The 13,715-nt window shown below is 39.7% G+C and overlaps 1 protein-coding gene across 1 annotated transcript in view; it reads left to right on the plus strand.

The window, feature by feature from the left end:
- LOC129360397 (slit homolog 3 protein-like) overlaps positions 1-13,715 on the plus strand; it is a 189,794-nt gene that overhangs the window by 133,499 nt on the left and 42,580 nt on the right. The window contains 8 exon segments of the mRNA XM_055030585.1: positions 2,977-3,048; positions 4,466-4,629; positions 5,479-5,623; positions 8,441-8,512; positions 8,882-8,953; positions 9,064-9,135; positions 9,845-9,988; positions 11,353-11,516. Of these exon segments, the coding sequence (XP_054886560.1) occupies positions 2,977-3,048; positions 4,466-4,629; positions 5,479-5,623; positions 8,441-8,512; positions 8,882-8,953; positions 9,064-9,135; positions 9,845-9,988; positions 11,353-11,516 (905 nt within the window).

Consider the following 13,715-nt stretch of genomic DNA (forward strand, 5'->3'; position numbering starts at 1 on the left):
CTGGTTTAATTTGACTGGTTTAATCCAACTGGTTGAATTTGACTGGTTTAATCCGACTGGTTTAATCCAACTGGTTTAATTTGACTGGTTTAATCCAACTGGTTTAATCCCACTGGTTGAATTTGACTGGTTTAATCCAACTGGTTTAATCCCACTGGTTGAATTTGACTGGTTGAATTTGACTGGTTTAATCCAACTGGTTGAATTTGACTGGTTTAATCCGACTGGTTTAATCCAAGTGGTTTAATACAACTGGTTCTACAGGAAGCACTGAAGTATTCACGCCCTCTGACCTCCTTTCACTTTATGAAAATAATGAGGAAGGAAAATAATTTTATTCATAAAGATGTTTATAAGTAAAATCCAGTGCAGCACCCTGTGTCCAGCAGACGGTCTTAATGAGCAGGTTGGCCATCCAATCAGACGCCTTTCATTCATCAATCAGGGCAACACGTTCTGCTAAAGCAACGCAAATGACTTCATGTAACCAGATAAATCATCTCGTTTAAATTAACCACAACGTTTCTTCTTTTCTCATTGTGAGGAGTAACTTTCTCAAATTATGAGAAAATTACTCCTCATAAGTTTCTTATGATGACTATCTTTCTTGTTTTCCTGAGTTTTGCATCGTTATAGAGAGAAAGTATTTCATAACAACACACATTTTATGTCGTCAAAACAAAGTTTCTTGTCATAACAAGATACGTTTTATTTGTCGTTAATATAATAAGAAACTCTGGTGGTTAAAAGTTTCCCTTGTGAAGTTTTCTCATGAACAAATGAAATCTAAACTTCCTGTAAGACGCTGAAATGCTCACCTGTTCTCTCACAGCCTGAAACAAACTAGAAAAGTTTCAAATGAGTGTGGAAGCGAGTAAAATAAGAAACGTCCGGAACCTGGAGGTCCGCTCTGGATGGGCGCATGGTTTTCCATGTTTACCCTGGCCGGAGCCGCCTGCCGGGGGGCCGCACCGCCACAATAACTGACAGCAAAATTACAGAGGGAAATTATTGTTATTCCACAATTAAATTATATATGGTGTGGAATCAGCTCTGACCAGAGCGGCTGCTCATGTGTGAAACTGGATCTGCTCACCAAGGCCGGCCTGCGGGACGACAGAAAGAGACGGAGCAAAAACAGGCAGATCGTGACTGGCTGGAAACACGGCGGCTCAGCTAACCCTGGGTCCGACCCGGTCCGTTCCCCTGGGAGAACCGGTTCCCAGCTCTCAATGAACTGGTTCTTACCTGTAACTGAACTGGTTGCAGCTGACATGTAAAGGGAACCAGTTCTGTTTTCTGTCCAGTGATCCTTGAAAGTTTATCAGAAGCAGAAAGGCGACCCGAGCTGCCGCTGCAGCTGCAGCAGGTTGTTGTTGTTTACTTGCTTGAAGAGATTCAAAAGAGTCTGGAAGCAAGTAAATTAACGAGTCTGGGGCTCATTTTTTATTTAGTTTTATGTTTCCAGTGTTTAATAAACCTGGTGGAACAAAACAAATGAAAATATTCAGAAATAAACTTGACATTAAACCCTGTGGTCAGCAAAGAAAGGCCTTTTTCTTTTGTTGATTATTTTTGCTCTCGTTTTTTAGCTAAATTGAAACATTTCTTTTTTTTATGAGTAAAACTAAAATATTGGGGAAAATTAGACATTTCTCAATTAACAATATTTCATTTTCCGTTTTTGAACTGCAAAACATTGAACTAGATTTTATTAACAGATTCATTTAAATTGTTCTAATTTAACATGTTAGTGTACTTTCTATATTTATTCATGTTTGCTTTATAAAAGACATGTTAGCATGTTAGTGTGCCAGCAGCTTGTTCCAGTCTGTCAGTATCATCCCAGGGGGAATTATCTTCTCCACGTCTTTGCATGAAAACTACAGGAAATCAATAAGGGTAGTGTTTCTCCAGCACACACTGTGCTGGGTGTGGGTGTGTGTGCGTGCATGCGGTAATGACAGACGGCAGTGTTGTTCATTCCTGTCCGGGTCGATATGACGACTGAGACGCTGCAGATCGCGCCCGGCAGAAAAACAGATTAAATTAATTCATGTTCATGTTTTTGGACCCAAACACCGAAACATGACGGAAAGTCAGGAACTTTTTAAACAGAAATTCTGCAGCAGAACTGTGACACTGGATCCTTCAGTTCTCTACGTCCTGCGAACTTTGGAGAAACAGGAAAATGTATTTCAGATTTTCAGATGTTTTTGTCTGACAGCCAGAAAGTTGTGGGTTTAACTCCTCACCAGCTCTGGCTCCCGGTTACTCCAGTTTCATCCCACAATCTGAAAACCCTGGAAAGTTGGGAAATCTAACTTCGCCTGTGACAAGCCTTGCTGTCCTTAGGAATGCTTTATTGGGCCAGGTTTTCAAAATGTTTTTCTTGCTTCTTTTGGGTTGAATCTCGCCTGAGTACAATATTTTGCAGATGACATGCAGATTTCTGAGTTCTGGTACAAAATATTACAAGCCGCATTGAAGAGGTGAAGTTGTGGCTGAAATCTTTCTGAGATAAACATGTTCACTCCTCCAAACATTTAAATCTAAATATTATTGCAGTATTTTCCATTTTGCCTCATACAGCAGCGGTTTCAGTTTCCAGTCTGTCTTCCATTGTTCATGCTGGTTTAATCTAACATGGCAGCTCTGAAAATGAAAATAATTCTTGTTTATTGCATGCAACATCTTTACTGATTTATGTCTAATGTTTTTGCCTCTCTTTAGCAGTTTACTCTACGACAATTGGTCAACTCCTTGTTTTTATTTTTCTTTATAAATTGAATTATAAAGTTCCACCGAACTGATTGGTGGATCAGAATCTGAACCTGATGGAGTTAAACAAACTTAAGAGTTTGAATAAAATAAAACTTGTTCTGTTTATTTCAATGAAATAAACCAAACAGTTTTAAAGATATCAAAAATAAAAATCAAGTGATTATTCACTGTCCTGTCTTCTCTGTCCTGCAGCACCCTCAACAACAACAACATCACCCTTATCCCGTTGTCCAGCTTCAACCACATGCCCAAGCTGCGGACGCTGTGAGTATCACACACACACACACACACACACACACACACACACACACACACACACGCATACATACACACACTTTTTTTTTCTAAATGAGATTTATTTGACTGTCCTGACAGCTCAAAAACTCTTCAGATTGTAAAACCTGGTTTGATCTACTGTATTTTATTTTGGGTGTCACTGAATACATGTGCACACCACACTTTTCAAATTTTTATTTCAGAATTTTACTTAATTTTTTCTAAACCACATATCAGTTTTGCCTGGATGTCTGTTTGAGGAACAAACAACTGTGTGTGTGTGTGTGTGTGTGTGTGTGTGTGTGTGTGTGTGTGTGTGTGTGTGTGTGTGTGTGTGTGTGTGTGTGTGTGTGTGTGTGTGTGTGTGTGTGTGTGTGTGCGCGCGTGTTTGTTTGTAGTACCTTACGAGGACCATTTTCCTGACACACAGTTGCTACACTGTGGGGACCTGCTGCTCCTTGTGGGACCGAAGCCTGGTCCCCAGAGGACCAGGCTTGGGGACGCTGTTTTGGGGCTAGGGGTCAGATTTAGGACTAAGGTGTGAATTGAGTTTTGGTTACGGTTAGGATGAAGGTAAGGAGTGTGTGTGACTGTGTGTGTGTGTGTCACCTACGACAGCCCGTATCCGGACTCGTTAAAGCGTCCTGCGGTCAGAAGCAGATCCGTTCTTCGTCATTTTAATCCTCCTTGTCAGTAATTAGGGCTCGGTAGGGGGGCGGGCCGGGACATGGCTTTCTCCAGGCGGTGCCGTGACTATAACCTGGATTTATAATGGGGCGCGGTATTAAATCTGCCGCCTGCTGCTAGCTTCAATGCGAGCTTCTTGCTCCTTAACAGGATTTGTCCTCTGCTTTATTATAGGCCAAGAGAGGCTGGCTCACAAAACGCTGACAACACATTCTGCTTTTCCTCCTCTTCCTCTTCCTCCTTCTGCTGCTCTTCGTCTCTGTGCTGCACCTGATGCTTTCTGCAGCAACGTGTTAATTATATAAATACCTGTAGCCTTGTGTATTTTACATTACTTACAGTTTGGAACATTTCTGTAACTTGTTTTCTCACGTCTGGAGCGATATTTATCATCATGATTAGAGTTTATGAATTCTCAGTGTGAGCTTTTGGAGTAAAATAAATCTTTTTAAAATCTCAGCTGTTTTTCTGGTTCAGATAAACTTCACACAGCAGCTCAGTGTTCAATTATAAAACAGAGACATTTTTTATATTTTCCTAAATTTTAAGTCATGTTTGTGCATAAATCAAAGTAAAATTTGTTTTAAAAAGCAGAGAAAACTAGTATTCTTCCACATTATTTCCTGTTTTCATTCCCAGCTTTTCCATTTCTCCAGATTGAGATTACTAGTCCAGTCCAGATTAACGGTCTCTCTCGCCTTCCTCGTCTTCTTCGCAGCCGTCTGCACTCCAACAGCCTCCACTGTGACTGCCACCTGGCCTGGCTCTCTGATTGGCTGAGGGCGCGGCGGGGCTTGGCCCCCTTCACGCAGTGCATGTCTCCGGCTCACATGAGGGGCCTCAACGTCCCCGACGTCCAGAAGAAGGACTTCATCTGTAACGGTGAGTCGGCAGAAACATTTAATTCTTTAGTTTTCGTTCAAACAAACCGTGTGTTATGAGGCTTCCAGATGAAAGCCTCATAACACACGGTTATGAGGAATTTTGGAGGCATGTAGGGGAAACCAATCAAACATATTCAGAAAAAGTTACAGAAATTAAGGCCACAGCAACGTTAAATCAGAAAGCCTCCACCATTTTTTATTTCACCACCTCTCCGTCAGCACTGAAAATCCTGGTGTGCCCGAGTCAGTTCGTTACTGTTGATTAGTTTGAGCTCTGCTGCCACCTGGAGAGGGAGGACTGCTTATCATTGAAACATGAATATAACACATGAACGTTGAAAAATATTGATTTAAAATCTCGTCATTCCTCCTCATCTGTTTTTCTTCATGTCATGAAAGACTCTCCACAGCTCCTCAGTATTTATCGCCTATTCCTTTTATTCTGTTTCCATGTGAGCTGCTTCCTTTTTCTCCGTTCTCTTCTTGCTCATATCCACTTATATTTTCTGTGCATATTTTGGCAAAATAATAAGCAGCATTAAGATTCAGTTTCTTCCTTCTTCAAATCAAAGAGATTGCGTGTTTTCCCAAAAGGTTTTTTATGCCTCAAAAACAACACAGCAGCCACTGCCAGAGATTAAAGTTCATTCTAAGGAGACGGACCCAGTAGTAAAGAAATATCCTGAAATATTAGAAATTATGGATAAAACTTCAGTTGCAGCAGGAAGTAGAAACGCCGCTGCAGGCTGCAAAAAAGTCTTTTTGTTTCTGGCTTTGAGTGCCAAATAACTGTTTCTGAAAATATGAGGAACAGAAGCAGAAACTGGCTATTCGTTGCTTTTTGCAGGTCCGGCGCAGACAGAGCCGAGGGCGTGTGCACCTCAAGTCGCAGTCTGCCCCCCCAGCTGCAGCTGCAACAACAACATCGTGGACTGCCGGCGGAAAGGCCTGACGGAGATCCCAGCCAACCTCCCAGAGGGCATTGTGGAAATGTAAGCTAGCCTGGGTTCACTTCACTTTCCCTGCAGCTGATTGGGTTTTCGCTCTGGTTTATTGGGTTAGTGTTAGCTTCTGCTAATTTATCTATGTGTTCAGTAGTTTAGCGTTAGTGTAGCTAAGATTTTTGTTTGAAATAGGGGTGAGTAAAGGTAACATTTTGGTTAGCTATTGGTGCTAGGGTGACGTGGTTAGTTGAGCATATCAAAGTTGGTTTAATTTTTACTGCAACAGAAACACTTTTTTCACATCATGAGTCACATGATCAAATACAGGATGTTGCTACTGGTGTAAACCACGTCAAAGACAATAACAGGAAGTAGTTGGTGGTGATTAGGCATTGTGTAAATTTTAATGATTTATTGTGTAACCAAACTTTTCACGTGAGAAATTTTGTTGTTTGATATTAGTGGAATATCGACAAAAATTTTTGCACATTTGTCATTTTTGTTACAGCAACACAGTTTTCTAAAAAAAAAAAAAAAAAGGAAGTCTTAAATAGTTATTATTGTCATTTTTATTGTCACAATATTAACACAAAAATGTCATGATGAAAATTTTAAGTCCATGTTGCCCACAGCTACTACTACGATAGAAGAAAAACGTCTCAAATGCATCAATACAAGCCTGAAATTCTGATGTTACACACACACACACACACACACACACACACACACACACACACACACACACACACACACACACACACACACTCCACCAGGGGACATGTTTGATATCCGTATCGACCGGCGTCCCCGACCTGTTTGCAGAGGATAGCTGCTTGATTGCTCTGTGACTGAAGGAGAAACTTTGCAGGACATTTCTACCAGAGTTCTTTTCACAACTCCTAATGTGATCATTGATATAAAACAACTGCATAAATGTATTTTTTCTCACTTAGCAGACATTTCTTTACATAAAATACTCTTTGTAAAACAAACTTATTTCTATTGGTACTAATTATAAATGCCTGGAAATTATTTTGTGTCATTTGACTTATTGTGATCATTTTGGATGTATTCTAGGTTAAAAGAATAACTTTTTTGTGGCATTTTGCTGCATTTTTCCACATTTTGCAGCACTTCATGGTGTTTTGCTACAATTTACTCTTTTGCAGCATTTGTAGCATTTTGTAGTGTTTTGTGGTGTTTCACAGTTTCTCTGTTTAGAGCGGTTGGAGTGTTTTGTAGCTTTTTGCTGCATCTTGTGGCATTTCACAGAGCTCCACCCTCTGGATTGTTTGCAGCATGTTGCAGTGTTCGGAGGCGTTTCACAGGGCCATGCTCTCTGTTTGGAGCAGTTGTGATAAATGTTGTTGCCACAGACAGAAGCAGAGTTTAACAGTTTGATGTATCGGCAGTTCTTCAATAATCTCTGTGTTCATCCTCTAAATTTGCCGCCATTGCTTGCTTCCATCAGCTTCTGCTTTCATCAAGGTGTGACCCACTTCCTGTTTCATTTGTTCTGAGGTTTTGAGGTTATTTTGCTTTAAACCTTGAAGACGTTTCAGCCTCTCCTTCAGCAAGGAGTCGGCTCCTCAGGTTGGCTTGGTTCTGATTGGTTCTGTCAGAACCAGACTTGAAGGTTGCCTTCAAGTCTGGATGGAAATCAGGTTTACTAACGGCATATGAATGAGTTCAGAACCAGAACCAGATCCAGGAAGATGTTTAGTTTTTCATTCTAATCAGATCAGAGTTTCAAATTTATCTTCATTACTGATAGAAAGGAGGCAGATATGGATGGATGGATAAAGGGAGAAAAGGAGGGACGGAGGAGGATGTGAAGAGAAGAGGAAGAAGGGGAGGAAGAGGAGGGCTGGATTAGTTTCCATTCATCATCCTGACAGCCGACCCTCTGGCCGGCCTTGGGACCTCACCACATCCTTCACTTTCTCTCCTCTAATTTCTCCTTTGCTGTCCTTTTTTCCCTCCATCCTCTCTTCTCTTCCCCCACCTTCACATCCTTTAATCCTCGTCTCTTGATGTTCGGGAGTAAATTTTATGATTTTTTTGTTCATGATAGCAGTGAAGCTGGTTCCTCTCTGATAACATTCAGAGATTTATTGAAATTAAAATGTAGAAATTTAAAGCTAAATCTTCAATGAAATGTTGAAAACCTAGCTGAGCTGAACTTTTAGTGTGGTTGGTAGTTTGACTTCAGCTAAAACTAATAAAATTGAAAAAATGTTCTAATAATTATTATGGAACAGAACCATTGCAGCATTTGCCATTGTTGTTTATTTGTGCTGGTCTAGTTGAAGTCCCAGGAGAATTTGTTTGTGATGGTAGGAAAGTTTAATGGTTGCTGTGAAGACCAGGTGAACCTGCAGAGTTCTGTCATCCCCAGTTTGACCAACTGAAAGTAACTCAACTAACTACATTTATTTTTCATACAAAGAAAACAACTGGGAACCTTTGTATTGATGTGTTTCTGGTACGTCTGTAAATATGCCACACAGCTTCATCTGCTTACAGTAGCCATGGAAGCTGCTTCTCTCAGTTGATTTCTGCTTCAAACCGATCTGATTGGACGCTGGAAAAGACTGTTGCTATGTTCACGTTGTGCTAAATTGAAGATTTGATTCAATATTTTCACAAGCAAACAAAAAAAAAATCGAAAAAGATTTATTTCAAAAACAAAACTTTTATTTCTCAATCAATAAAACAAAAATAAACATTTTAAATTTTTGAAACATATTCCTTGCTTACGGTAATACAGAAACAAATATCTGTTGTTTTGCTATTTTTATGCGAAGAAAGTTCACCCTGTAAAGCCGACCAGGGATTCTCTGACTGATGTTTTTCTTCCTGAAGCCGTTTGGAGCAGAACCTGATCAAAAGCGTCCCGCCAGGAGCGTTTACAGCCTATAAGAAGCTGAAGAGAATGTGAGTAAACGCACACATACACACAAGACAAAGTTTTGTTTAGATACCAAAAATTTCAAATACACTCCATGAATTATGCCAACATTGGCATTGGTCCCGGTAATGTGAGTATTTATTGAAATCATCAGGCACGTTAAACCACATAGCCAGACAAAAACACACACACACATTATAATGATCCATATGGATCAGTTGATTTTCCTCTTTCTACCTGTTTTCTCAGCTGTCTCTTCAAATTTTAAGACTCTCTTCTTCCTTTCGTCGCTGTCTGTTTTTCCTCCTGATTAGTCGTTTTTCATGTTTCTGATCGTTTGTCTGGCAAGTTGAATCCCATTAGCGATTTTTTCCGTACTCTCATTCTGTCCACAGAGACCTGAGCAAGAACCAGATCTCCGACGTGGCGGCGGACGCCTTCAGCGGACTGCGGTCGCTCACTTCACTGTAAGTTCGTCAAGCGTTCTAACATGCAGGACAAAAAAAGCAGTCAGGAAGTCGCTGAATAAAGGAGTTTCACATGATGCTGAGTTTGTGTCTTTGTTTGACCCTCACAGGGTTCTTTACGGCAACAAGATCGCTGAGCTACCAAAAGGAATATTTGATGGACTTTCTTCCCTGCAGCTACTGTGAGTCTTCAGGAAACTGAAATATTTTTAGCATTTTAGCTTCACAACACCGGAGCAGAGAAGGAGAGAGATGCAAGGTGGAAATGCAAATGAAAATCAGGATGTAAGAAAACAGAGATCGAGTCAAACAATGAAATACTCGGCTTGTTTTGTTTTTTAAACTACACAGTTAAAAATGAATAGCAGTGATTTGGGTTATTTAACCTGACATGAATTGAAAAAGAAGGTGATTTATTTTCAAAAGTCCTGTTTTCTGCATGCTGTGGTGGTGCAGGGGGTCAGCACGCCCCACGTTTGGAGGCCTCAGTCCTTGACACGGACATCGCGGGTTCGACTCCCGGTCCCGGCGACCTTTGCCACGTCTTTCCCTCCCTCATCACCCTCTTTTCTGTCTGCCTACTGTCAAAAATAGGAGCCACTAGCGCCGCAAAAACTCTTTGGAGAAAAAAAAGATTAAAAAGAAAGTCATGTTTTCATCATATTAAATAAATTCAAGAGTAAATGATGCTAAATAAAGTTACATAAAGAGAAGAGAAAACGATGCAAGGCTCATGTTTCAACGCTGCATCATTTAGTACATTGCACTTTTTAAAATCAAACTGATCCTCTCCTAACAGCTTCCTGCACCTCCTGTCACCATATTGGACTCCACAGCTGACCTTCAGTGGTCATAATGTTCTGCTTCTTTTCTTGACTGTTTGTGTTTCAGATTACTGAACGCCAACAAGATCAACTGTTTGAGAGTGAATGCCTTCCAGGACCTGCAGAACCTGAACCTCCTGTCTCTGTATGACAACAAGCTGCAGAGCATCAGTAAAGGCCTCTTCGACCCGCTTCGCTCCATCAAGACTCTGTAAGTTCAAGATGGCCGCCATGGTTGTCAAAACAATGTATTTTTGAACAAAAGCTCCCAATATTTATCACAGATAAATACTTTTGGTGTCGAATCATACTTTATTGGACCTATAGAAATTGTACTTAGTGATAATATTTAGATTTTCCAAGATGGCCACCATGGTTGTCATGGAAAGGTAATTTTTGCACTGAAACAGTAAATTAGTTGAATGTGTTTAGTGTCAAGTCATAGCCTACATGTTTTAAACCACATAAATCATACATATTTTGTTGGTCTGGTGGACATTTTACAAAATGGCCACCATGGTTGTAATGGAGAATAGATGTCTGCACTAAAACTGGCTGTATTTTATACCATCCGTGGCCACAACTAACCACATTAGCTTCACTAGTAGCCAATTTGCCAGACAAGAATCTTAGCTAGGCTAAAGCTACCACTAAACAGAAAAGCATTAGTTGAAGTTAAAGCTAAACATATAAAAACATTAGCAGAAGCTAATGCTAACCATTAAGACGATTGTATCATCTTCTTCCAGTTGACGACTGATCTGAGATTCGCAGTAAAGTCCTCAGTTTCTGATTCTGCTTCATTTTTTTTATAACATTTAACTTTTTATTGAAAATTTTTACATTTATTTACATATACAATGAACTTGAACACATCACATCCACCTCTACCAAAAATAAAAAGAAACCAAAACTGTTGCTCGGGGGCTTGTACTCATTATTACCTTATTGTCTCTCGTTTCATAGGCCTTTATCCACTTTTGCCGCTCTCTGTTGTCCTGAATATACTCCATTTTGTCCATTTTTCTTCCATTTGTTCTTGTTGCAGTCTCAATCTGTGTGTTAGTTTTTCTACGATATAAATTTCTTCCACTATTCCAGTCCATTGTTCTTGGCACGGGGGGTCCTCTTTCCCCCACATGATCGCTTTCTTACCTGCTATTAACAGAATCTTAATCAGGTATCTATCTTTTACCCTAATCTTGGTGTTATTAAAATTACATTGATATAATACCATACTACTCATAGGGAGATTCTGCTTCATTTGATCACATCACCATTTTATGAACATTACGACCAAACTGGAAAATATTTGATGTGACATAAAGTTTATTCAGGTCATTAAAATGGGGAACATTTTATGGCAATAATTGGCTGAAAGGATTCTAAAATGGCATCCACCTTGAACAATGGTGTAATTCTTAAATTACAGTAAATGATGGGAAATGTGCAAAACATCCTGCAAGATGCCTTAAGGTTTATTTTTGAATCCATATTTGGAGTATATTTACAGTAATGTTGTTCACAAATCAGCAGTGTTATCATTATTGTTGTTATCATCCTGTGTGTCTCCAGCCACCTGGCCCAGAATCCCTTCATGTGCGACTGTCACCTGAAGTGGTTGGCTGACTTCCTGTTCGATAATCCCATCGAGACCAGCGGCGCGCGCTGCAGCCACCCGCGCCGGCTGGCCAACAAACGCATCAGCCAGGTCAAAGGCAAGAAGTTCAGGTGCACAGGTGAGCGCCGCACTCTGCTCTTCAGGGGTCGGGGGTCATCCTCCCTGTGGATCCCTCCTGACACAGACATGTTTCATTTGGGTTTCGTCTAGGACCAGATATTTATCATTAATCTTTTATCGTTTAGTTCTTCTTATCACGAGAAGAAGGTTAACTCATTGTTATTATAATGATGTTTAGACAGAATTAGAAAATTATTCTTGTTATCTGATTTTTAATTTGACTATTTTCTCTTCTGTTTATTCAAAGAAAGCATCTATAAATATCAATACATTTGAAAATATGGTTAAACACAGTCAGGTGATCAAATGGGATTGTTTATCAGACTACAGAAAACCTGTTGAAGGCTGCAGCAAACCTGAGACTCTAAAAATTATGGAAAAACTAACAATTTTTTAATAATTAGACTGATGTATTTTGAGAAATAATTGCATTTAATTTCCACCAATGAAGATGTAACTTTTTAACATCTATTTTGACATTAACAATGACAATATTGCAAAATCTTATCATCAATATCAACATCTGATGGAAAGAAATTTAGAAGAAATTAGGATTTAAAAATATATATTTAAAAAATACATCTTTATTCTAAAGTAGCGTTTCTCAACGGGGCGGTACCGCCCCCCCGGGTGCGGTACCGCCCCCTGGGGGGCGTCCAGAAGACAGCAGGGGGCGCTGGGATTCCTTTGGGGGCCGTTTGCTCCAAGGTAAACGTTACACTTGAAATCCACAACAATACTGGTTTAGACTTTGAGCAAAAACTGTTAAAACTGTATTGTGTAACATTAAAACATGTCAGGCTGCAGCTGCATCGACAGCAGCTCTCCTTCTCTTTAGTGTTTAGCTTCTCCTGCTACTGGTAGCTTCACCGCATCAGTTCAGTGTCACACCGGCTGATGACGGCGCTGTGATTCACTTGTCTGGTCATTTTTTAGAGCTAACATCGGCGCCGTAGGTGATCTGGTATGAAATGGTAGCAACACAGATTCTGATTTTAATCATCAGAATCCTGGCGCTAAAAGGTTTACGACAGTCTGCTTTTCTCCATCGATACGCTCCTCGACCGCCCCACACCGCAGGGGGTAAAGGGGAAAAAAAGACTCAGAAACAGAAAACCAGGATGTAGAACGGAGCAACGATGTGAATCAGGATCAGAGAATCCAGTGAAAAATCAATATGAGGGCAAATCAGGTGAAACAGGTGATGATGAGGCGGCGCAGCAGGTGATCGACATGATGAGGAAAGATGACTGGTGGTCAATACAAACAATAAAATTAAACCACCAACAGCAAAGAAACTAAAGAAGACAGCAATAAACCAAGAGAGCATAAAACAAATCCAAGAAAACTAAATGGAAACGAATGAAGAACAAAATAAAAGAATAAACTAAGAAACTAAAGACAGAGGAATAAACTGGTATGGCAAGACCTTTCGAGCAATAATGAACACAGAGGACTGTATGGCAAGAATACAAGGTTTGAGACAATGACTAGTACTAAGAATAAATATATTTTACAAACAATGACAATTATGCTTTTAATTAGATTTTATCTTATATATTCATTCCATATTATTTTTCATGCCAGTGTTAATGTCATGAGGCTGTTCAGTGACTTTCAGTCTGACTCATTTGGATTTAAGAACCAGCTTTGTTCTGTATAATTTCTGTCCAGTAAAACTATTAATCAATAAACTAATAGTCTGGTCTATTTAAAGATATAATCCATGGTTCTGTCCCATGTTTGTGTGGCATTAAAATGATCTGGATCTTTTGTTTTTCCACTGAAAACTCTGGTTTGCACATTAATGCCATGTGGGTGAAATTCTTTGGATGATACTCTGATGTCCCATGCTCCTGAAGGCAGCACGGAGCTGCAGCAGCAGAACCTGACAGAACCACTGAAGAGAAGAAGATTGATGAAACTGTCCATGTTTTAATGTTGCAGAGTTCAGTCTGTTTGCAAATAGATCAAAGTTTAAACAGGTTGAACAACTTTTATCTGGTCATTTTGTGCAACATTTAACAATAGAAAATGTTTCAGAACAAGAATATTTCTCCACTCTGATTGGCTGCTCATTTTAACTTTATTTGTTCATTCATTGCATTTTTATGAGACACCTGTAAAATTAATTTCTATTCATGTGACTTTTTTGTTCTCTGGGAAATTATTTTTTATGATAAATACATGAACCATA

The sequence above is a fragment of the Poeciliopsis prolifica genome, unplaced genomic scaffold (assembly GCF_027474105.1).
Source record: "Poeciliopsis prolifica strain line A6 unplaced genomic scaffold, Auburn_PproV2 SCAFFOLD006, whole genome shotgun sequence".
Taxonomy (NCBI): domain Eukaryota; kingdom Metazoa; phylum Chordata; class Actinopteri; order Cyprinodontiformes; family Poeciliidae; genus Poeciliopsis; species Poeciliopsis prolifica.